General features: G+C 54.4%; 9 protein-coding genes across 9 annotated transcripts in view; 4 read left to right on the plus strand and 5 right to left on the minus strand.

Annotated features, from left to right (window-relative positions):
* Window positions 1-1,403: 1,403 nt before the first annotated feature.
* IWZ02DRAFT_435873 (uncharacterized protein) lies at window positions 1,404-1,745 on the plus strand (the record flags this gene model as incomplete). The annotated part of the gene is made up of 1 exon (XM_066766483.1): window positions 1,404-1,745. The coding sequence occupies one exon, from the start codon at window positions 1,404-1,406 to the stop codon at window positions 1,743-1,745; it is 342 nt and encodes a 113-aa protein (XP_066619589.1).
* Window positions 1,746-2,494: 749 nt separating this feature from the next.
* On the minus strand, window positions 2,495-3,747 carry IWZ02DRAFT_507714 (uncharacterized protein). The gene has a single exon (XM_066770426.1). It carries the CDS (start codon window positions 3,461-3,463, stop codon window positions 2,711-2,713), a length of 753 nt encoding a protein of 250 aa, XP_066619590.1. The 5' UTR covers window positions 3,464-3,747; the 3' UTR covers window positions 2,495-2,710.
* A 690-nt stretch (window positions 3,748-4,437) lies between these two features.
* Window positions 4,438-5,171, minus strand: IWZ02DRAFT_67156 (uncharacterized protein). The gene has a single exon (XM_066771043.1). The coding sequence runs from the start codon at window positions 5,069-5,071 to the stop codon at window positions 4,592-4,594; it is 480 nt and encodes a 159-aa protein (XP_066619591.1). The 5' UTR covers window positions 5,072-5,171; the 3' UTR covers window positions 4,438-4,591.
* Window positions 5,172-5,272: 101 nt separating this feature from the next.
* Window positions 5,273-8,316, minus strand: IWZ02DRAFT_383979 (transcriptional activator protein-like protein acu-15; the record flags this gene model as incomplete). The annotated part of the gene is made up of 5 exons (XM_066765305.1): window positions 5,273-6,679; window positions 6,729-7,086; window positions 7,133-7,413; window positions 7,467-7,780; window positions 7,827-8,316. 5 exons carry the CDS (start codon window positions 8,314-8,316, stop codon window positions 5,273-5,275), a joined length of 2,850 nt encoding a protein of 949 aa, XP_066619592.1.
* Window positions 8,317-9,478: 1,162 nt separating this feature from the next.
* On the minus strand, window positions 9,479-11,835 carry IWZ02DRAFT_459989 (uncharacterized protein). The gene is made up of 4 exons (XM_066768121.1): window positions 11,335-11,835; window positions 10,740-10,831; window positions 10,276-10,692; window positions 9,479-10,227 (listed from the first exon to the last, which is right to left on the minus strand). Exons 1-4 carry the CDS (start codon window positions 11,626-11,628, stop codon window positions 9,576-9,578), a joined length of 1,455 nt encoding a protein of 484 aa, XP_066619593.1. The 5' UTR covers window positions 11,629-11,835; the 3' UTR covers window positions 9,479-9,575.
* A 244-nt stretch (window positions 11,836-12,079) lies between these two features.
* On the plus strand, window positions 12,080-14,284 carry IWZ02DRAFT_67232 (tyrosine-protein phosphatase CDC14). The gene is made up of 2 exons (XM_066771044.1): window positions 12,080-12,625; window positions 12,677-14,284. Exons 1-2 carry the CDS (start codon window positions 12,226-12,228, stop codon window positions 14,185-14,187), a joined length of 1,911 nt encoding a protein of 636 aa, XP_066619594.1. The 5' UTR covers window positions 12,080-12,225; the 3' UTR covers window positions 14,188-14,284.
* IWZ02DRAFT_67237 (uncharacterized protein) lies at window positions 14,253-14,777 on the plus strand. The gene has a single exon (XM_066771045.1). The coding sequence runs from the start codon at window positions 14,382-14,384 to the stop codon at window positions 14,676-14,678; it is 297 nt and encodes a 98-aa protein (XP_066619595.1). The 5' UTR covers window positions 14,253-14,381; the 3' UTR covers window positions 14,679-14,777.
* A 1,309-nt stretch (window positions 14,778-16,086) lies between these two features.
* On the plus strand, window positions 16,087-17,423 carry IWZ02DRAFT_459995 (NADH-ubiquinone oxidoreductase B18 subunit family protein). Its single transcript, XM_066768122.1, has 3 exons — window positions 16,087-16,448; window positions 16,748-16,878; window positions 16,964-17,423. Exons 1-3 carry the CDS (start codon window positions 16,400-16,402, stop codon window positions 17,066-17,068), a joined length of 285 nt encoding a protein of 94 aa, XP_066619596.1. The 5' UTR covers window positions 16,087-16,399; the 3' UTR covers window positions 17,069-17,423.
* Window positions 17,424-17,903: 480 nt separating this feature from the next.
* IWZ02DRAFT_459997 (glutamate-cysteine ligase-domain-containing protein) overlaps window positions 17,904-19,052 on the minus strand; it is a 2,873-nt gene continuing 1,724 nt past the window's right edge. The window contains exon 7 of the mRNA XM_066768123.1: window positions 17,904-19,042. Within this exon, the coding sequence (XP_066619597.1) occupies window positions 18,029-19,042 (1,014 nt within the window). The 3' untranslated portion in view covers window positions 17,904-18,028. The remainder of the gene's footprint in view (window positions 19,043-19,052) is intronic.

Here is a 19,052-nt window from a genome sequence, read left to right on the forward strand (position 1 = left end):
TGTTGTCAATGCTTCAGACGGAGACTGGTCAAATTTATTGGCGAAAGACTCTTCTATTCGACCAATCAACCAGCAACCACTGCGTTTGTCAAGGCGCTAACGGCTGTTCAAGCTATCATAGACGTCAAAAATGGCCTGGACTGAGAAATACACCAGATCCTACTGGACGGGCGTCTGGACAAGCGGAGTGGCGTTCGCGCCGATCAAAATTCAACTTGCCAGCTGAATCGCGCAAGTCCGGATCAACTATCCATATCGTGTTCGTCTCGATCGAAACAGAATTGCAACCATTCACAAGCAAGCCAGTCCCTGGCGGGCATGAACAATGCCCTGGAGCGAGTAAGTTGATTTCTACTTATCGCTCGGTCTTTTTGTTTGACAAATGGATTACTCTTTATTGCCTCATCAAAAGTAAAAGTCCCTGCGCTGAAAAAGGGCACTGAGGAACGTCCCTTGGCATGTATCTTTCACCTCATCCGGTTGTACTATCTGGTACAGACTGTATAACGAAACGCTGGGCGACTCATCAGCATTCGTCCAGCCATCGACAACCACGTCGCGGCATGAGTGTAGAAGATTCGACAGATTCAAAAAGCCACGAGCGCCAACTGCACAAATCCTGTGCCTTAGCCGAGGCTCGTTAGGCCTGGAGTTTTCTCATTCGAATCATTCCCAGGAACGTGAATAGTAGAAGGCCTCGCGCGGCAGAATGACTGGCGGCCAGAATCGGAAATAAGTGTCTCAGAACGCATGGCAGATCGCAGTGACGTGGCTGGAATCTGGGAGTCGAGCAAGGGTGGCCGACCAAGGCAATGCAAAAGTCCTGAAAGAGGCACGAAGACCGCGCCGTCTGACGAGCAGCCAGGATGATGACGGCGGACGGTGATGGTGGTGTGGCCGCGGCGGCGGTTGGAGGGGCCAGACAAGGGACCCACATGGAGTGGAGAGTCTGAGGCGATGTGCCGTCCCCGGACTATGATTTGCATACGCCGCAGGATTGCGTGGGGACTGTGAGGGAAGGGGGTGTTTTTACTGCCCCCTGACGCCCCCAACTGCAGAGCCGTTTGTTTACATGTCCATGTCCGCGGTCCATCTGCACACCACGGACTTCGACATGGCATAGCAAAGCAGGGCAGGATCAGCAGTCAGCCATTCAGTCAGCCAGTAGCAGATCGACGCAAAACGCTGTGGCTCAGACAGCACCAATCTCCATGGTTAGATTTTCCCCTAGCTCTGCCCTACCAATCGACTTAGATCTTGATATTCTCCATTCTTACGCCCTCCAAGTTGGACTGTTGGCAGTCTTTGCAAAGAAGTCCATGTGAGGCACATTCTCATCCACACCCTCATTGGTCCAACAGCGCCACGACTTCTCTGCCCAAGCCTTGCAAACCAGTCGAATCATGTCATCCCATGACATTCATCCCGCGCCTCCACGAAAATGTCTGGGCGCATGTTTCCTGGCTGCGGCCTGGGCCGAGGAGGAATGGCTCGTCCATCCTCCACCAAACCCCATGACATCCGCATCCGGCCAGAAGGCCTCCTTCCAATCAACCGCGCAACCGCATGTTCCTTCGACACTTATCCGTCATTGTCATTCCAGCCATCACACCCGCTATTTCCCCGGGGCCGCCAGCCGGACAGCTGACGACGCCAAGGTCATCCAGCCTCGCCGTGCCACACCACACCACGCCATCTCAGATGTGCGCCAGGCCAACATTCGTCCAGGAACGACGCGGCAATAGACGGCAATAGAACGCGGTCACGGCTCGCCAGGCAGGCGGAATAGTTGGCCCTCCACGCTCACCAATCACGTTCGAGCATTGCCTCTCAGTGTCCAGAAACGGGTAGTTCCCCCATCTGGATACTGGCCCGAGCCCTATACGCTTGGCCGTCTAGACGCTCGAATGCCTGTCTGCATGCGTGCCCGTCTCCATAATTGCTGCTGCTGCTGCTGTCTGCGGGGCATGCCATCTTCCATTTGGATTGTTCGCTGCAAGCGCCGCGCACACGCACGACCCAACTGTTGGTGTGATTACCGCGCAGGAACTGGAGTGACGATCTGGCAGCTCACGACGAGGGCCGTTCGAGTTAAGTTGGGTCGAGGTACGCGTCCAAAGTCGTTTGAAGTGTCCGGGTCTGGACGTGATCCATTCCGAAATATCCTCAAGGGGATGTGATGAGGTTGGGGCCTTCACGTTACTACAGAGCCTTGGTCGGCCTTCACTACACTGTCCTGCGTGAGATGTGTGGGGTATATTCCAGGGTTCCGAGACCATCTGGTGGCTGCTGTGATATTGGAGGAAAAGTGATGGTGGCAGGGTCAGTGACTTGTACTGATGTTTTTTCGGATGCGACAGTCCCGCGTTTAGGCTCTCATGTAATTGTCTGCTGACAAGATTCAAACTTTTGCCACGTTCGGAACAGGGGAGACGTCAGTCAACGGAGAATTGATGTCTGCCAATGCTGCCATTGCTCTCACTTTCAGAATTCGTGGTTGAGCGTCTCCTCATTGCCAGCCATGATTCCAACACGTCAATCAATTCCCGTCAGCCATCGTCTTGAAAGACCAAATTGAAACTACCAATAGACGATTCCACTGCCAGCCTTGGAGTCGAAGTTCACTTCTGCGGATCTGGCAGAAAGTGAGCAGCAAGTCCCAGTCAAACTCTCAGATTTCCCCGGCCACGTTCTTGACCTGCAGTAGTTCTCACTGAGGTTGAAAAAGAACAGTCTCCTTGCGCTCACCCCTATCCGTAAAGTAGAATTGGCCGCTTTCGAGGGTCACCAAAACCCGCAAAAAGTCTTTTGCATCTATGCCGCTAATGCCCCTGTCATAAACGAAAAAGCCGAACATGCGAAACTGCATGGACATATTTTCATCGCTGTAGTACGTGTTGATATCATCCTTTCCGCGCTTCGCGCTCAGGCTTTCCCAGACATTGCTGTCCATGCCAAGCTGCTCGCATTCCTGCCTCTTTTCATCGTTCCACCAGTCTGGAAGGAGTTCGCGGTGCTTGGTTTCGAGAATGTCCAAAAACTTCCGGAAGGCGCCAATGCTGGACGTGACTCCTTCGCTGAAGACGCTGTCTGGGTTCGCCTTTTTCTCGAACGTGAGCTCGTCGGCCATGCGCATGCGGCACGTATCGATGAGGAGCTTGAACGTGTCGCCCTGAGACCGGTCATGCAGCCAGATTCCTTTGTCGATGCGTGTGAAGGGGTCTGCGACAGGAACATCAAGGTTCTTGGTCACATCCCGTGACGTGGCGTAGTTCCGCTTGTAGTCTTCTGCCGATGCTATCGATCCACAGACCAATTTGTGCGTCATCCAGTGTTCCTTCTGGCAGTCTCGGTCGCAGTATCTCTGAATTTGACACTTGCCGCAACGCTTGAGCCCGTCGGCGGTTTTCCCACACTTGCCACAGGTTTGGTCGTTCCAACCGGTGTGCCTATGGCCAGACATGATATGTAGAGGATAGTTGAAGTAAGCCTGGAAACAATTCAGCGTTTGATCACAAGCCGAGTGGAGCTCGGAGTACCGGTTGGAGAAGAAGAGTGATTCAAACTAGAATATCTTTCTGACTGTACGATCCCAAGGCCCCAAAGAATGCGAGTGGACAACTGCGAGATTTTGAGCGGTACCGGTTGGAGGATAACAATGAATGCTTTTCCAAATGTCCGGACTCTCGGAGTGTATGAGCTCAAGACGATTAAGAGTGTGAGTGGATGATGGTGGGTCTTGCAGAGGGATCAGACATTGCCAACATACCAACTTTTACTTGCTTCCGGAACCAGACCAATGTGGTGACTGCCAACGACGCGACGCCCATCTTCAAAGGTGGCAAGCCCAAACACGTCCCATTTTTCCTGCTCCAACCTCCCAAGCAGGCATTTCAACAAGCAGAGATAGGAAAGAAGTCTCTTCTGACCATTGCTCCTCCTGAGAAATGTAGAATTCATGCATCGCCTTTGTTATACTCTCCTCTCGCAGCTCTGGACCGCCACCATCTTCCAACTTCAAATCAATTACTTCTAACACAGTCTCACAATCGCCAAAATTCTTCCCTAATCCAGTCATACACGCATCAAAGCGTTCCTGATGAGGAAGTAGTAATCGAAAAGTTCTCCTGTCCACCCGTGATGCCGGACCCCTGAACAGACACGAGTCCTGAACTCACGACACCAATGAACTCACGGCACCAATGTCCACATCGCGGCTCCCAAAAAATACATGTTTGAAAGCTGCCATCTACACACCTCCAAAGCTGACCCTCAAAATCCATGCACAAGAAAAATCAAACCCATGACACCTGACTCCTCGCGTTTACTCGTCATGAGTTGATTTACCATTCGCTCGCCTCACGTCCCTTATTCTAGCTTCTCTCGATATTCAATCTGGTATCTTGCGCAGAAAAGACGTGCTGAATGACAGCGAACACGATGATTTACTGATAGGCAGATAGCCAGGAGCTGGGACAGCAGCATTGCCCGCCTCATTGACACAGCAAAATAAAAAGAAAAAGAGAAGGAAAAAAGAAAAAGGAAAATGAAAGAAAAGGAGTTACCCACACGCTCCAGCACTTTGTGTCAGCTACAGCAAGGCGTGAGAGAGGACAGCCACGCATAAAGACAAGCAGGCAAGCAGAAACCCCAACAGAAAACATCCGCAAAGCGTGACACAGAACAAATATGTAGACAAAAATAGCAACGCCGATACGAGACCAATCGGAACAAAAATGCAAGAAAGAGCAAGGAAGCCCAGCAGGATAAAAGGGCTTCTGCTATTCGCTGGACAAGTAGACATGTAGATAGGCACGCGAAATACGACAGAGAGACGGAGAGAAAGACAGATAACAGAGAACAAAACCAATTCCATTTGACGTCGACGGGGCCAACATGTGGAGAACGATTGCGCTTCGCTTCGCTTTGCGTGCGTGCGTGTCAAGCGTATACACAGCAGCGATAGACAGAAAGACAGACAAACCAACACAACCACCCAACCAGCTACATACCTAGGCTTCAAATTGAAAAAAAAAAGGTGGGGGTAATCGCGCCAAGTGCACATAGCCATCACCCGTCCAGCGAAGGAAAGAAGAAGACGCAAATTTCCAGCCCAAAGATGCCGCCAGCCCAGCGAAACGCTCCAAACACCAAACTAACAGCAAACAAGCCCAACATCGCAATGTCCATCTCCGCTCTTTCATTTACAAGATAGCGCCGTCACCCTTTTCCAACAGCTGCACGTCTTCCTCACACCGGAATGCTCGCTTGCTCACAACCCGAAGTTGCCGCCGTCAATTACTGTCAGGGGCTCGCACTCGCCGTGCCCATGCGCATTATAGTCCGACGGAATCACCAAGCCGCGGTACGACGAGCCGCTGGCGCCGCCGCCGCTTTCACCTCCACTGTAGAGAAATGGACGTCGGCCAGGCGAAGCGCCCGATTCTGATGATGGATGCGGCGGCTCAAGTCTGCTGCCATTGCCATTGCCAGTGCCAGCGCCGGAGGCCGAGGCGGAAGAAGCGGGACCTCCGGATCCCGTCGCCGTCGACGAGCTGCCAAAGTCGACGTCGAACGCGTCACTGCCGCTCGTCAAACTTTCGTCGGAAAAGCTAAGGACGCTCTGGGGTGGCGGTGCGTGGGGCTCGTGATCCGACAGGCCCACGTGCCACATCTCCGGCGACCAAACGAGACCAGTGTTGGCGATGGCGGTAGATGGGTTCGGCAATGACGGGGGAAGGTCGGATAGTGCGTCGATTGGTGCGCCGCCGTAGATGCTGTCGTAGATGTTGGTAGCGCCATTGTCAAGGCCTCCAAGGAGACGTTCCCATTCGTCCGAAGCTTGGACATCTGTTTTTGCGTGCGAAGATGCAGAACATGCATGAGCAGACGGGTCGGTTCCGAAAGATAGAAAGTCGAGATTGGTGGAAGAGCCATGTGCGGCTGCTGGCGCAGTGACATTGGTGCTCGTGCGACGAAGTCGGGGATTGGGTGTTGTGGTACCAAACGACGCGCGGTGGGTAAGCGGCGACATGGTCGGTTCCGAACGGGCTTGGTGCGCGTGAGCAGGCTCAGAAACGACGGAGTGGATGGAATTGAGGCTTTGGACGCTGGGATTGGTGTGTTGACCGATTCCGTTGATGTTGATGTTTGGCACTGTGGCACGGCGATCAGGATTCTCGTTGTGGGAAAATCTGCTTGGAGACAGTCGTGAAGCAATTGCTTTTAGATGTCTATGAGTGGCACCGAGAGGATCCGAAGAGGACGAGGCTTCATGGATGGAGTCGACAGGGGAGAGCTGCGCCGGCTCCTTTGGCTCAATCTGGACGCCAGCCATGGACTTGACCACATCACCAAAAGGGGCTGCCGCCGGCGAGAGCGATCGGTCAAGATGATCAGCAATGACGGTCGTCAGTCTCAAGTTCTCCTTGAACAGCTTCGAGTCCTGGTCCAGCTCAACGGCCTGGAACAAGAGCCCAAAGCCAGACGAGACGAGAAGGCCATTCTTGTTGATACAGAGCGAAAAGCCCAAATTCCTCTCTTCGAGCAGCTGGACAATTTGCACAATGTGCTTGCATGAACCTGCAACGGCAAGGACGGCAGCAGAGGCCCGACTGCCCAGATCGGCACACAGCACAGGTCGCCAAATGAGAATGCGAATGTAATTGTAAAACAGGGACTGTCGACGCCATTAGCACTGCACGTGGTCCACTGCGGGGAAAATTTACAAGTATCGGAGATCGGCTGCTCGTCATATTTGTGCTCGGTTTGTCCTGAGCGAATTGCAGTTTGAGGTGGGAAGGAAGGCTGCTGGACCACTGATCAAGCTCGTCTGACTGTGCCGTCATCTTGCGAAAGGATAAATCATGAGACTGAGAGGTGGGGTAATTCTCCTCAAGGATTCTGCCAAGGATGCGGACAGCCCTGAATAGAGCCAGGGCGCTCGACACTTTGGTGAACTCGCCGGGCAGCGAGGGCAAAAAGCCTTTCTCGGTGATGTATTCATCGTCGGCGTCCACTGGGTACTCGCAGTGAATGTCCTCTTCTCTGAAATGCTTTGGCAGACCTAGTTGAGCAGCCGTAAAACTTGGCCAGTCAGCTGGATGGAACATGAGACAACGGCAAAACCTACCAATCAAGAGTGTAGAGCGTCCAAAAGACCTTTTTGCGTATCTCACCAGTGAGGGCGCCTAGCGCGAAGCGCTTCTGGGACTGGTGTAGTCCAAGGCGGTGTGAAAGACTGATGGCAATCCCCTTATACTTGAGCAGCCGGGAGTAGTCTGCTCTCTGAATGCAGTAAAGTTGGGCGAGGACGAGGCATTGCAGAGTAGAAATTGAAGCGTCGTGCAGGATGGCATCAAGAGCTGCCTGCCACTGGATTTCAAACGAGTCCACGAGCGCCTTATCAAGAGACTTGAAGCATGTTAGAATGGTATGCGACAAGGGAATGAGGAAGGGTGTCAGACCTCGCCAGCCAATGTAGCAATACCGAATACGAGATTGAGTTGAGCAAGGGCCTTTTTGTCAGTCATGGCCTCGGGGTCATTCACAAATTCCTCATACAAGCTAAGGAACGTCGGCCTGTGGATGACCGGGAAAATGGGAGCAAACTCTTGAAAGAAGCAGGTGATGGCCTTGTCAGACGCCATGCGAGGAGGTGCTTTTGGGGTATTTGGCGCTTCATTTTCTGTCACGAGCCTACTATCAGCTTCGAGAAGAGATTCAGGGGAGACAACCTGGAATGGTTTTCCAGTCTCCTGCACACGGCGGTTGAAGGCATCTGCAAAGGTCAGACGGCGACTGTGAGTCGGATCACGCCAGCATACCGATCAAAGTTCTTCCGCTGGATGGACCAACAAAGTACGAGTTGGCGGAACCCTCATCGAGCAGCAGCGGCGACTGCGCGACTTTGAAAAGATCATCCTTATCCAGCGATTCCTCACTCGGCGACTTGATTTGGGGAGTGATGGACGGCGTTGGTCTCCTATTGAGGCCGTGGGGCGATTTTGAGTGTATCCGCGAAAGCACATCAATCTTCTCGTCCTTCCCGTCCAGCAGCTCCTTCAACTCGCGCACTTCAGACTCGAGCTGGCGCACGCGCTCCTCGAGCGACTCGGTATATCCGCGGGGGAAAGCTCGGCGGCTCAGCTTGTCACTGGTTCGGCACTCGAAGCCGACGTTGAGGCATTGGGTGCAGCTGGGACGCACGCCATCGCAGCGAATCTTTTTACTCCGGCAACGATCGCAGGCCTGTGCTATGCGGGCCTGGGAGGTGGTTCCGACCTTGATGACCTTCATGGGAAGTATTCCAGGCATGACGGAGGCGGGGGAGGGCGCGCAAGCCCTCTGTCATAGATGGCGAAGCGGTCGTGAGTCGGCGGGCTTGGGCCAAAATCCGACAGGCATACGGCGGAGTCGCAGGCTTGCAGGAACGACGACGAGACGGGCGGCAGACAGCGGAGGCTGGTCGATAAGAAGGACGTCAGACGTGAGGGATCGGGAGGGGATGGAATTGTACGGGTTGGATCAGTAGGTATGGTGGAAGAGGTGTCGGAGGGGGAAAGAAGAATAACGCCGCGCAAGAAGTCTGGGGCATTGCGGGGAGGAGCCGCGCGCAAGCCAATCAACCCCTGCGTGTTTGCTTGAGGCCTCCCGGGCTCTTTTCGTTTCAACAAGCCATCCATTACTTACTTATTCGTCCCATCTCAGGCCGCACGATCAGCAGGCGTGGCATGGCATCATGGGCGGCTGTTACACGGATAATTCGTGCTGCTCGGCCTCAACACCGACGACGCTGAGTGTGCCCTGCGTCGCCGCCAGCACCCACATGCACTCTGCACCCCAGAGAGGGTCACGCGGGGAATGGAATGATGCTGGACCTGCGTGCCTGGAATCTTGCAAGCTGCCAGACGGGATACCCCAGGGCTGACTCGCACATCATACCCAAAAGCAAAGCTCCCAAGGCTTTTGCTCTGGCTTTTCTCGGGAGTCACCTACGGCAGACACGCGACATGCAAGAGCTATTTTTCTGGCTGACAGGTGGACATGCACTCGAGAAATAGCCTGACTAGCCGGCAATGGCGCTCAGCCATAATCTCAACCGTGGTACCCTCGTACCGCAATGTTGGACGACAGAGAACTAGACCCCAGTGGCGCCCGCTCAACACCATCAATCTGTCAGCTCAGAGGGCCTTTGCTCGACGTGAATTTCATTCTAGAAGCTCGTGTCGTCTGATATTACCAACCCTCGGATCCGCTTTTCCCGACTCCCAGCACCGTCGTTGACTCGTACAATGCATCAAGTGCTGTACTCGGAAACAGCCGGAGCATGCCTTTTGGCTGACATGACCTCGTTTCCGGATCGCGATTCTGGGGAAAGCTGGACCACACGAAGAGACTCTGCCGGGGTGATCGACGGCAAGGTTGTGCGTGGGGAACTAGCTTGGGCTGCTTGGGTACCTTGGCATTATGCGGAATGTGCTGGCTTTCACTTCCTGAAGGATTCTTTGATTTTATCAAATTTGTACAAGCGAAGGTGCTGAATGCTGTCAATTGGCCGTCAAAATGTTGAATCTTTATGAAAAGTCCTCGTCTTGCTGTTCGGCGAGATATCGCTGCACCGTCTCTGTGGCCAGAAGCTTTTCCTTTTCTTCCTCGAGATCCCCGTACGACCGCTCCAGCAGATCTCTTTCCAGATCCCTGAACCTCATGGCCAGGTTCCAGACCCCTTGTCTCACCAACTCGCCATCTTTATCCACACCCCTGACATCGTTCTCAGTGCTATGCAAAACTCGAAGCTGTGACTCAACTCTGTCCTGTATCAACGCTACGGCTCGGAGCTGAAAGACTGGCCACAAAGGATTGGTTTCGAGCAGCTCTTTGACTTTGTGTGGCTCTTCGAGCTTCTCCTCTTTCCAAAAAACTTGAAGCTCTCTGCCGCCGTCGTTGGTCTGCAAGACTTGAAACTCTAGCCCGTCTTCTTCGTTGACAATTACGAGCCAGATGAATTCGCTCATCCAGGTTGTGCCTTCGCTAGACACATTCGGCTCTTCACTGTCAAAGATTTTGACGCCCGGTGCGGCTTTGTTGATGTGCATCTTGGCAATCTTGAGTGGGTCGTCTTGGGGAATTTCTAAATCGAGAAAAAGCTCCGTGGCAGAGATCATGCTGTCCTCAATGAAGCCATAAGAGAAGAGCATCTCGCAAGCTCCTTTTTTATCGCCGTAGCTGTTCAGTTGTCAGCATTGTCTGATGACAGAGTCAAGTCTTCATTACGTGATTGTAACCTCCTCTCCCTTGTTCACCGTCTTGCCCTCTCGCAGAAGGAGGACGGCATTTCCTTTAGGGCCCACCTCGTAGAGAGCGGCCGTGTCATCACCACTGGCGTGGTTGGCCATGTCGATACACGGTACCATGCTGTCTCCGAAGCCTGGAAACTCGAGCGCACGAGATCGATACATGGCATCGACTTGAAGCCAGTCGTCAAAGGTAAGACCATAAGTGTCGTCGTACCACCAATCATCATTGCACCAGGCAACGCTCTCTGTCAACTTGTGGAGCTTCTCGTACTCCTTGTTTAAGCTCTTCAACTTGGCTTCGACTGCTGGTTTGAGCGTCGTACCGATCAACAAGGTGCGTTCTTCCTCGGTCCAAAAGGTAGGGAGAAGCTCTTGAGGGAGAAACTTGACATATCTGAGAAAGTTAGTGCCTCTCAACATGGTCTGTTTAGTTCCCCATACTCAGTCATTGGATTTTTGACACCAATCTTGGTGTCTGGACGCGAGATAGAAGACTGATAGAGAAGAAAGACAAGAATGGAAATCCTGGCAGTCTGGGAACGTGAGCTTGAATACTATCTGCAAACCCCGCCGCGCAAGATTTCCCCAGAGCCAAAAACAAATCTGCAGTCTGTTACGCAAGATGAAATCAGACGCCTGCCAGCGGCTGGGTCATGTTGACCTGGGATCAAGGGATCGGTGCCCTACCTACTTTGTGAAAAGACAACGGGACTGCGTGAAGTGAGAACTTGGTGCTGTCCTCAACCTCTCACTTGTCCGTCATCTCACACGACAACAGCTTTCCAAGCGGCAACGTCCCCGGTGGGCACGACAAGACGGTAACATGATACACCAGAGCTGCTGCATTGGGGTTTTCACTCCAAGGCTCGGCGCTTTGGAATAGGGATTGGAATAGGCAGGCTGCACTTTACAAGACATGCGGGTCCCTGCAGCAGCTGTGCTGAAAGACGTCTGATTTCATCCCGCGTAACAAGGGCAGCAGGCCAAGACTTGTAGCCGCCCGGACGCATCTTCAACGACGATTGGTGAAGCTTACCATGGCAAAGTCGCCCAAGACTTCGAGCAGCTGGCGCAAGTGTTTATCCGACTTTGCGTGCAAGCGCACACCCTCGAGGGAGAGTATGAGATCGCGCGGAATGGTCATGAGCGGGTCGTTGTTGTCTCCGAGCAAGTACCGCTCGGCTACAACAGCGGAACCTCGATGCTCGAGCCCGGGTAGAGGCCCAACAGACACGTTGTTGAAGCCAACGCCGTTGAGATCAGCCCATGGCTTCAGCGCGGTTATGGGGAGAGTGAGCCAGCCCTCTTGTCTGCCACGGCGGATCAACATGGCGGTTGGACAGGAACCCAAGCAAGCGAGATTGCCTGATTGGGAAATGACCGGCCAGCGGTGAAAATTGAAAGGCGTGTCTGCGGTGCAGCAGCACGGTGGCACAGGCTGACACGACAGTAGAGAGGCGAAAGGTGGCACGAGCCAGAGGGACACGAGGCTGAGATGGGGACGAATGACGCGGGGCGATGACGGTGATGGAGGTTGACTGGCGTAGCGACGGGGAAGTGTTGGCGGTTGTTGTGGAAAACAATGTCGGGGCCCGTGCACGGCATCTGCGGGGATCAGCGCATTGACCGCTGTAACGGGAGTGCTGACCAGTGGCGATGCGTCGTTACGCCGCCGTGGCGCTCAAAACAATTGACTAAGCGAGCGATTCTTGCCCGGGCAACCGCAAACCAGGCCATCCCCAATTCGGACGACGCCAAAACATTGGACTCCCACTCGCCATCGCTACAGCACCAGCTGCTCTCCACCACTATTTCTTTACCCTCACGCCCACCCACACGCGCTCCGCCGTCTTCTTCCGTCCCATCATCGCGCCGCCCCCTTTCCCTCTGCCGCGATCCATCCGACTGACCGCGCGCATCGCCCGCCATGCCTTCGCACGCCTCAATTGAGGAGGACCACCGCAATAGCGCCCAGAGCTACGGCCAGGTTATCGAGTACATCCAGGATCGTCTGTATCTGGCGTCGTATTCTCACCCGCCCAACGCGCACACGCCGTTTCCCTATCCGCAGCCCAAGGACCGCAAGTCTCCCAGCAAGCGCTCCTCTAGAGCTCAACAGAGCACTGCTGCCTCGAAGCCCAACTTGTCCCCTCCTCCCGTCTACTTTTCCGTCGACCGCCGCCTGCTCTACAATGCCTTTCACGCCGACTTTGGCCCACTGCACATAGGCCACCTCTACCGCTTCGCCGTGCTGCTCCACGAAGTGCTTGCGGCCCCCAAGAACGAAGACAGGCCCGTCGTATTCTGGTGCCATGCCGACTCGAGGAGTATGCACTACATCCGCTCTCCCCAATATTATCACTGACCCAACCTTCTAGGTCGCGCAAATGCCGCTTGCTTGCTTGCTTGCTACATGGTGCTGATCCAAAACTGGCCGCCACACCTTGCCCTCGCGCCCATAGCCCAGATGGATCCGCCGTGCATGCCATTCAGAGACGCCGGTTACAGCCAGGCAGACTACATCATCAACATTCAGGACGTCGTTTACGGTGTATGGAAAGCAAAGGAGGAAGGCATCTGCAGCCTGCGGGATTTCAGCCTCGAGGAGTATGAAAAGTTTGAGCGCGTGGACATGGGCGACTTCAACTGGGTCTCGCCCAACTTTCTCGCCTTTGCATCACCTCAGCACTTGCCAGCCAAGGTGATTCCTACCTCGGACCCGCTCTACGCCAAGGTGCCAAAGACGATTGCAGAACTTGAACAGGCCGACATTCCTACCCCGTTCAAGAACGTCCTGGCCCACTTCTCAACGCGCAACATTGGACTCGTCGTCCGCCTCAACTCAGAGCTCTACTCGCCAACTTACTTTACGGCGCTGGGCATTCAGCACCTGGACATGATTTTTGATGACGGAACTTGCCCTCCTCTCAACCTCGTCCGCAACTTTGTCAACTTGGCCCACGAGATGATTACTGTGCGGAAGAAGGGCATCGCTGTGCACTGCAAGGCTGGCCTGGGGCGCACGGGATGTCTGATTGGTGCCTACCTGATTTACAGACATGGCTTCACTGCCAACGAGATCATTGCCTTTATGCGATTCATGCGGCCTGGAATGGTTGTCGGCCCTCAGCAACACTGGCTTCATCTCAACCAGGGAACTTTCAGAGAATGGTGGTTCGAGGACAGCATGAAGGAGAAGTTGGCAGCACTCCAGCCTGCCACGCCCACCAAGTCGTATAGACAGCGCTTGGCCAGCAACGGACAGACTTTTACGCCTCCCAACGGCAGTCAGAAGCGTGCGGCGCTGGGCGAGATCAACACCAACGACCACCGCGTAGCGTCTGCATCCCTGGGTACCGCAGTTCATGACGACAACCTCCCCGCTCCTACTCCAGGCCAGCCCCGCAAGACTAGCAAGATTTACGGGCCTACAAGTCGACACCAATCGCCGTGTCGCGGACATGAAAACGAGCCTTACATTATGCCAGACTCTGAAGTCATCAATGTGCGCCGCGCGTCTGCCGTCGAGCCTGAGTCGGATGAGGAATACCAGCTTCGCATGCTGGCCAAGCGCGCTGCCTCCCGCTCCCCAAACTCCAAGACTCCGACTAGCAACAGCAAGAGACGAGCTGTCAGCTGCACGACAACGACCATGTCCACGACGACTACCACGTGGAATGGGGGCGAGAGTGACGTGGAGAACCGCGTTGGAAAACCAAAGACCCCCTCAGGCAAGGCTGTTAGCGGCGCTGGCGCAATCAGTGTTTCCAAGACCAGAGGGAGCCCGGCCAGACGAAGCACTGACGGGAAGACTAGTGGTGTGAGAAAGACCAGCGGCAGGGTCGGGAGTGTGGGCAGCGCAAGCACGGCAAGGGCCAAACATGTCTGATCCGCAATGGCATCTTGAGACGAGAATTCTTATTGACGAAAGCTCGTCCTCTAGAGACCATTGCGCATCAGGCGTTGGCGTTTACGACATGCGTGGATTTGGAGGTCCAAGGGCGGCGAGTTGCGGTTCGGTTCCTCTCCTACTTTTCACGGATCTTCGTCCCACCGTCATAACCACCATCCGGAAGGTTGTTTATGTCTTTGTACAGCACGACCACAGCAACAGCAACAGCAACAACGTCATCAACGGCACCAAAACCACGACTTTTACGACAGCGGTCCTTTTCTTCATCGTCCTGTTTCTCGTCACCGTTCGCGAGAGTCTCGTCTTTCTTCTTCTTCTTCTTCCTCCTCTTCTCGCATTGGGTTGCTATCGCAGCGATCCGGCTTTCGATGAGCGTTCTCGTTTTGTTGAAATCCTGCTTTGTTGTTGTTGTTGTTGTTGTTGTTGCGACGGCAACACGTACCTACCTGCCTGCCTGCCTGCCTTGATACGTCACGCAAAGGGATGACTGACGACCATTGCCTCTGTGTGGAGGGCTACCCCGGGGTTTGTGTGTGCAAAGTTGACATGTCGTTTTTTTGGAGCCATCTCGGCAAATGGAGGGGACGAGGATGTTTTGTTGATGGGATGGATGGCTATTTTGCTGGTTCTCTCTAGGGAGGCTTCTTGCTCCGTTGTACACTTGGCTACTGGCGCTGTCCGCATCGGACTGGGTTGCGGGTGAGGTTGGGCGGGTGAGCACCGGACAGAGATGTGATAACGTCTTCTTGCTCTTTCGGGTGGTGGGTGGCGCTATTGATACAGGCGACAGACAGACAGCCGTTTGCCCTCCCTTTTTCTCTCCCAACGGATGGCGGCGCGCGATGATGGCTTCTCATGTCAACGACCCCACGAGGCCTCGCTGCAGCTCTCTGAAATTTCTGTTCTATTCTTTTCTCTTTTACGACTTTCGTCTCGTCTCGTCAGTCAGTCAGTCAGTCAATAGGGTGGGCGTTGTGAAGGGAAGGGAAGGAGAAGTGTGGATTTCTTTTTGATATTCTTCTCTCTCGTCTGCTGCTGCTGCTGCTGCTGCTGCTGTCGTCGTCGTCTTCGTAATGGCCTTCTGTTTGGCGTTCTTTTTATTCTCTCTTCTTCTTTGAGGCGTCTCTGGTGATCAATGGGTGGTCGGTCGGATAGGTCGGACGGTTGGTCGGTCGGTCGGATATGTGATGATGGGGCGGGCGGGTTAATGTTGGCTATCGTCGAGCTCGAGCTTGAGCTTGGTCGTGGCTGCAGCCCAAACAAACAAGTTTTTTATTTCTTTCTTTCGAGCTTCAAATGGTAAAAAGTTCATATTCTATGATTTGGCACTTGATGCTGCTGGTGTTGTGTGGGTCTGTGATTGATTGATTGACTGCTGTGGCCCCGCTGCTGCTGCTGCTGCTGCTGCTGCTCCTTGTTGTCTGATGGATGGATTGACACGTGGATTGGGTTCGTGTGTCAATGAGGCTTGGACGTGACGGCGCACTGGTTCTGATCTCAGTTTGCCATCCGTGTGAAGAAGACGTTGGTAGTCATGATGCATCGATACATATTTTTGGTGTTGTTGGTTTGTCGCTGCTTCGTTGGCTGGTGGTTTTTTCTCGACCCGCTCTCAGCGAACTAGCTAGCTAGATGTTAAGAAGAAGGAGACGAACAAGAAGATGACGACGACGGATCGAGTCATTTTGAAAGGAAAACTCCGTGCAAGTGTTTGCATGATTCTTCCTTGTTTTGATGTTGTACTGCACTGCGTTTCTAATCCTCGCATATGATTGGCCAGCCCCTGGCAGCTCCGGCCTCACCGCCCAAACGGACCGCGCCGCCCCATTCGTCACATACCCGTCCTCTCCAGAACCAGTAGTGCCGGTGCTCCACCGGACTGCAACCACCACCCGACCTCCGTGCCTACCTAACTCCACGATTGACAAACGGCCGGCCGAATCTCCGCACTAGAGGCTCCCGCCGCACGGCCGCTCAGACCACCACCACCACTACCACACCTCTCCACCACGACGACTCCATTCCATTGAGACGGCTGCGGCTACCTACGGCTACGGCTACGCCTGCACGACCGCTGCCCCCGACGACAGCGACGACGAACGCATTAGTTGCAACGAAGGAACACACGAACAAACAAACAAACGACCGACCGAGCGAACGATAGTACGGACAACGAAGCGCGGCAGTCATGACGATCACGGAGAAGATCAAGGACGCTGTCGGATTGGGTGGTGCTGGTGAGTTAGTCATTTATTGGTTTATCTACATGCATTGGTCGTCACCTGTTTGATTGTTCAAGGGCATTAAGGGATTATGGGATCGCACAATTAGCTAAGGAGAGAGGGAGGGTATGCATGCATGCGTGCGTGGGGACTGCACTACCACAGCGCCCTCAATGGATGAGCACAGGTAGTTGGCTGCAATGGGAAGAAGAGAGGGAGAGCAGCATCAAGACCAGATACCCACCCCAACCAACCATCATCCCCCATCCCTCGCACAGCGCAACCCGACTGACTCAACGGATGCAACGACGCAGGCACGACGGCAACCCGCGAAGAAATGGCGGCCGCCAAAATCCCCCTCGCCTACCGCGACAGCTGCGCCCACCTGCTCATCCCCCTCAACAAGTGCCGCGTCGACGAGTATTATCTGCCGTGGAAGTGTGAGGTGAGTTTACCACCCAACCCCCCAACCAAAACCTAGGGGAGGGCAGGTTTCTGGAGGTGTTTGAGCTAACGATTGGGTTTGCCAGAATGAACGCCACTCGTATGAGAAATGCCAGTACGATGAGTTCAAGAAGCGCGTTGCGAAGATGGAGGAGTTGAAGCGGGAGAAGGGGTATGTGAGGAGTAACTAGAGACTGAGGTAGATAGGGTGTTGGTAGGTGATGGAGAGGAGAGGAAGGGGAGGGGATGTTTGGGTGGGGAGACGAGATGGAAAGCAATGCGTGCATGTATGCTTGCATACCTAGCTAGAGCGTCTATCTATCCCGCTCTTTTTATTCTTGTGATGTGAGCGGTCTGTGTTATGTGTATGTATGTGCGGGTGCTTAAGTAAGAAAATAGCAGCAGCGGCAGCAGCAGCATTAGCAACATAAGACGGACGGGTGGAAGAGCTACCGTACCTAGGTAGCTACAATCCAGTCAGTCTTATGCATAAAACCACATGTATCATGTTCCTGACTGACACCCTCATAAACAACACAGGCGAGCTACGAGATCCGACAGGCGGCCAGCGGCTGCCTCTTTACCTAGTGTCACACCTTGGTAGCTACGCAGGTGCCTAGCTTGAGTGATTGCGAGTTGCCTAGGCATTCAGCTTAATTAAGAGTATTGATGACGGATGTATCTATGTATCTGTGCACATGTGTACATGTGAGAAGACCGGTCTAGGTGCCTACTTACCTTCACGGTTGAAATGGAAGCGTGTATATGGGTATGTGTGATGTATGCGGGCATGCATGCATTGGTATAGTAAGTAAATAGCAGACTGATAGACCAGACCATGTATTTAATGTGTACTACCCGTACCCATGTGTGCTACCTGAGGTGTGGATGCACCTTATGCTAGCTAGCTACATACACACACACACACACACACATAAGCCTATGCAAGGAACCGACATGGTAAAGGCGACTAGGTACGCGCGGGCTGGTGGCTGCTGTCAAGACTGAAGTTAAATTCGCACAAAATGGCCGCCAATTCGTCAATTCATTCATCTATCTATCTGTCTGTCCTGTTGATCGATTGTTCTAACACGCAATGCATGCACGCAATGGATGCTTTGAGCCGCCATCTACCCTTACCTTACCTTACCTCACCTCCTCTCCCCAAACATCTGTCTCGCCCCCTCATCACGGCCATCGCTCGTCGTGACGCGCTCAACCGCCTTGACCAGATCAAACTGCAGGTCATCATCAACGACGCTATCCTGGGCATACGCCGGGTGCTGCTGGACGAAATGCCGGATCCAGCGCGCCGCCGTCCACAGCGACCCGTCGGCGCGCCGCCGGATCAGGTCCAGGTACCGCGCCAGCTCGCAGCGCGTCTCGACGTCGACGTTCATGCTGTCGAGGTACGATTCCACGAGCGGGATGAGCCCCGGGAAACCCGCCGTCGACGCCGATCCGTTGACGATTTCGTCGACGCTCATGGCCGCGTATTCGTCCCCAACGGCACCGAGGGGCGGCGGCGATGGCGGCGTCGTCGAGTCAGCGCCTGCAGGCGTGTTGGTGCCGCCGCTGCTGCGTCCTCCGTTGCCGGTTGTTGCGGCTGCGGCTGTCGGCCGCGGCGAGAACGGGTCCTTGCGGAACCAGAAGTTGCGCGTGTTGACGGCGTCGCGGGCGTGCGCCGTCTCCATGTTCTCGGCCACGCGCGCGATGGGCACGTAGAAGTTGAGATCGAACGACAGGATGGCGCGCGTGATGAGCACGATGAAGATGGAAAAGGCGGCGTTTTCAAAGTCGGTCAGCTGGATCTCCATGGGCCGGAATTCGACCCGCCAGCCCATGTCGTTGCCCGGCGGTGGCGGCTTGAACCGCATGTGCTGCCAGTTGGTGCTCTGCAGGTTCTCAAAGTGGTCGACCTTGTTCAGGTCCAGCTCCTGCAGGTCCTCGGCAAAGACGACGATTGGGTCCCGGATGAACAGGTGCGCAAAGTGCGTCGCCAGCAGGTCGTCCATGCCCCCCTCCATCAGGCGCGCCTTGAGCGCAGGGTCAAAGACCAGGTCCGGGTCCAGATACTCCTTGCGCAAGCGCGGGTCCTGCGAGATGTACGTCGAATTGGATGCATAACGTGACTTTGGGATGCGCCAACGGTTGTTCTCGAGCGGCTGTCGTGCA

This window comes from Phyllosticta citriasiana (genome assembly GCF_038021145.1).
Source record: "Phyllosticta citriasiana strain CBS 120426 chromosome Unknown IWZ02scaffold_13, whole genome shotgun sequence".
Lineage (NCBI taxonomy): Eukaryota > Fungi > Ascomycota > Dothideomycetes > Botryosphaeriales > Phyllostictaceae > Phyllosticta > Phyllosticta citriasiana.

Bases quoted from the DNA above. Each gene is read 5' to 3' on its own strand.
- IWZ02DRAFT_507714 (XM_066770426.1), bottom strand. From the start codon at position 3,463: ATGTCTGGCCATAGGCACACCGGTTGGAACGACCAAACCTGTGGCAAG.
- IWZ02DRAFT_67156 (XM_066771043.1), bottom strand. From the start codon at position 5,071: ATGGCTATGTGCACTTGGCGCGATTACCCCCACCTTTTTTTTTTCAAT.
- IWZ02DRAFT_459989 (XM_066768121.1), bottom strand. From the start codon at position 11,628: ATGTTGATCCGCCGTGGCAGACAAGAGGGCTGGCTCACTCTCCCCATA. The intron at 10,832-11,334 runs GTAAGCTTCACC...TCACGTTCCCAG, and splicing joins TCTTGGGCGACTTTGCCATG to ACTGCCAGGATTTCCATTCT. The intron at 10,693-10,739 runs GTATGGGGAACT...TAACTTTCTCAG, and splicing joins GTCAAAAATCCAATGACTGA to ATATGTCAAGTTTCTCCCTC.
- IWZ02DRAFT_67232 (XM_066771044.1), top strand. From the start codon at position 12,226: ATGCCTTCGCACGCCTCAATTGAGGAGGACCACCGCAATAGCGCCCAG. The intron at 12,626-12,676 runs GTATGCACTACA...CCAACCTTCTAG, and splicing joins GTGCCATGCCGACTCGAGGA to GTCGCGCAAATGCCGCTTGC.
- IWZ02DRAFT_67237 (XM_066771045.1), top strand. From the start codon at position 14,382: ATGTCTTTGTACAGCACGACCACAGCAACAGCAACAGCAACAACGTCA.
- IWZ02DRAFT_459995 (XM_066768122.1), top strand. From the start codon at position 16,400: ATGACGATCACGGAGAAGATCAAGGACGCTGTCGGATTGGGTGGTGCT. The intron at 16,449-16,747 runs GTGAGTTAGTCA...GCAACGACGCAG, and splicing joins TGTCGGATTGGGTGGTGCTG to GCACGACGGCAACCCGCGAA. The intron at 16,879-16,963 runs GTGAGTTTACCA...TGGGTTTGCCAG, and splicing joins ATCTGCCGTGGAAGTGTGAG to AATGAACGCCACTCGTATGA.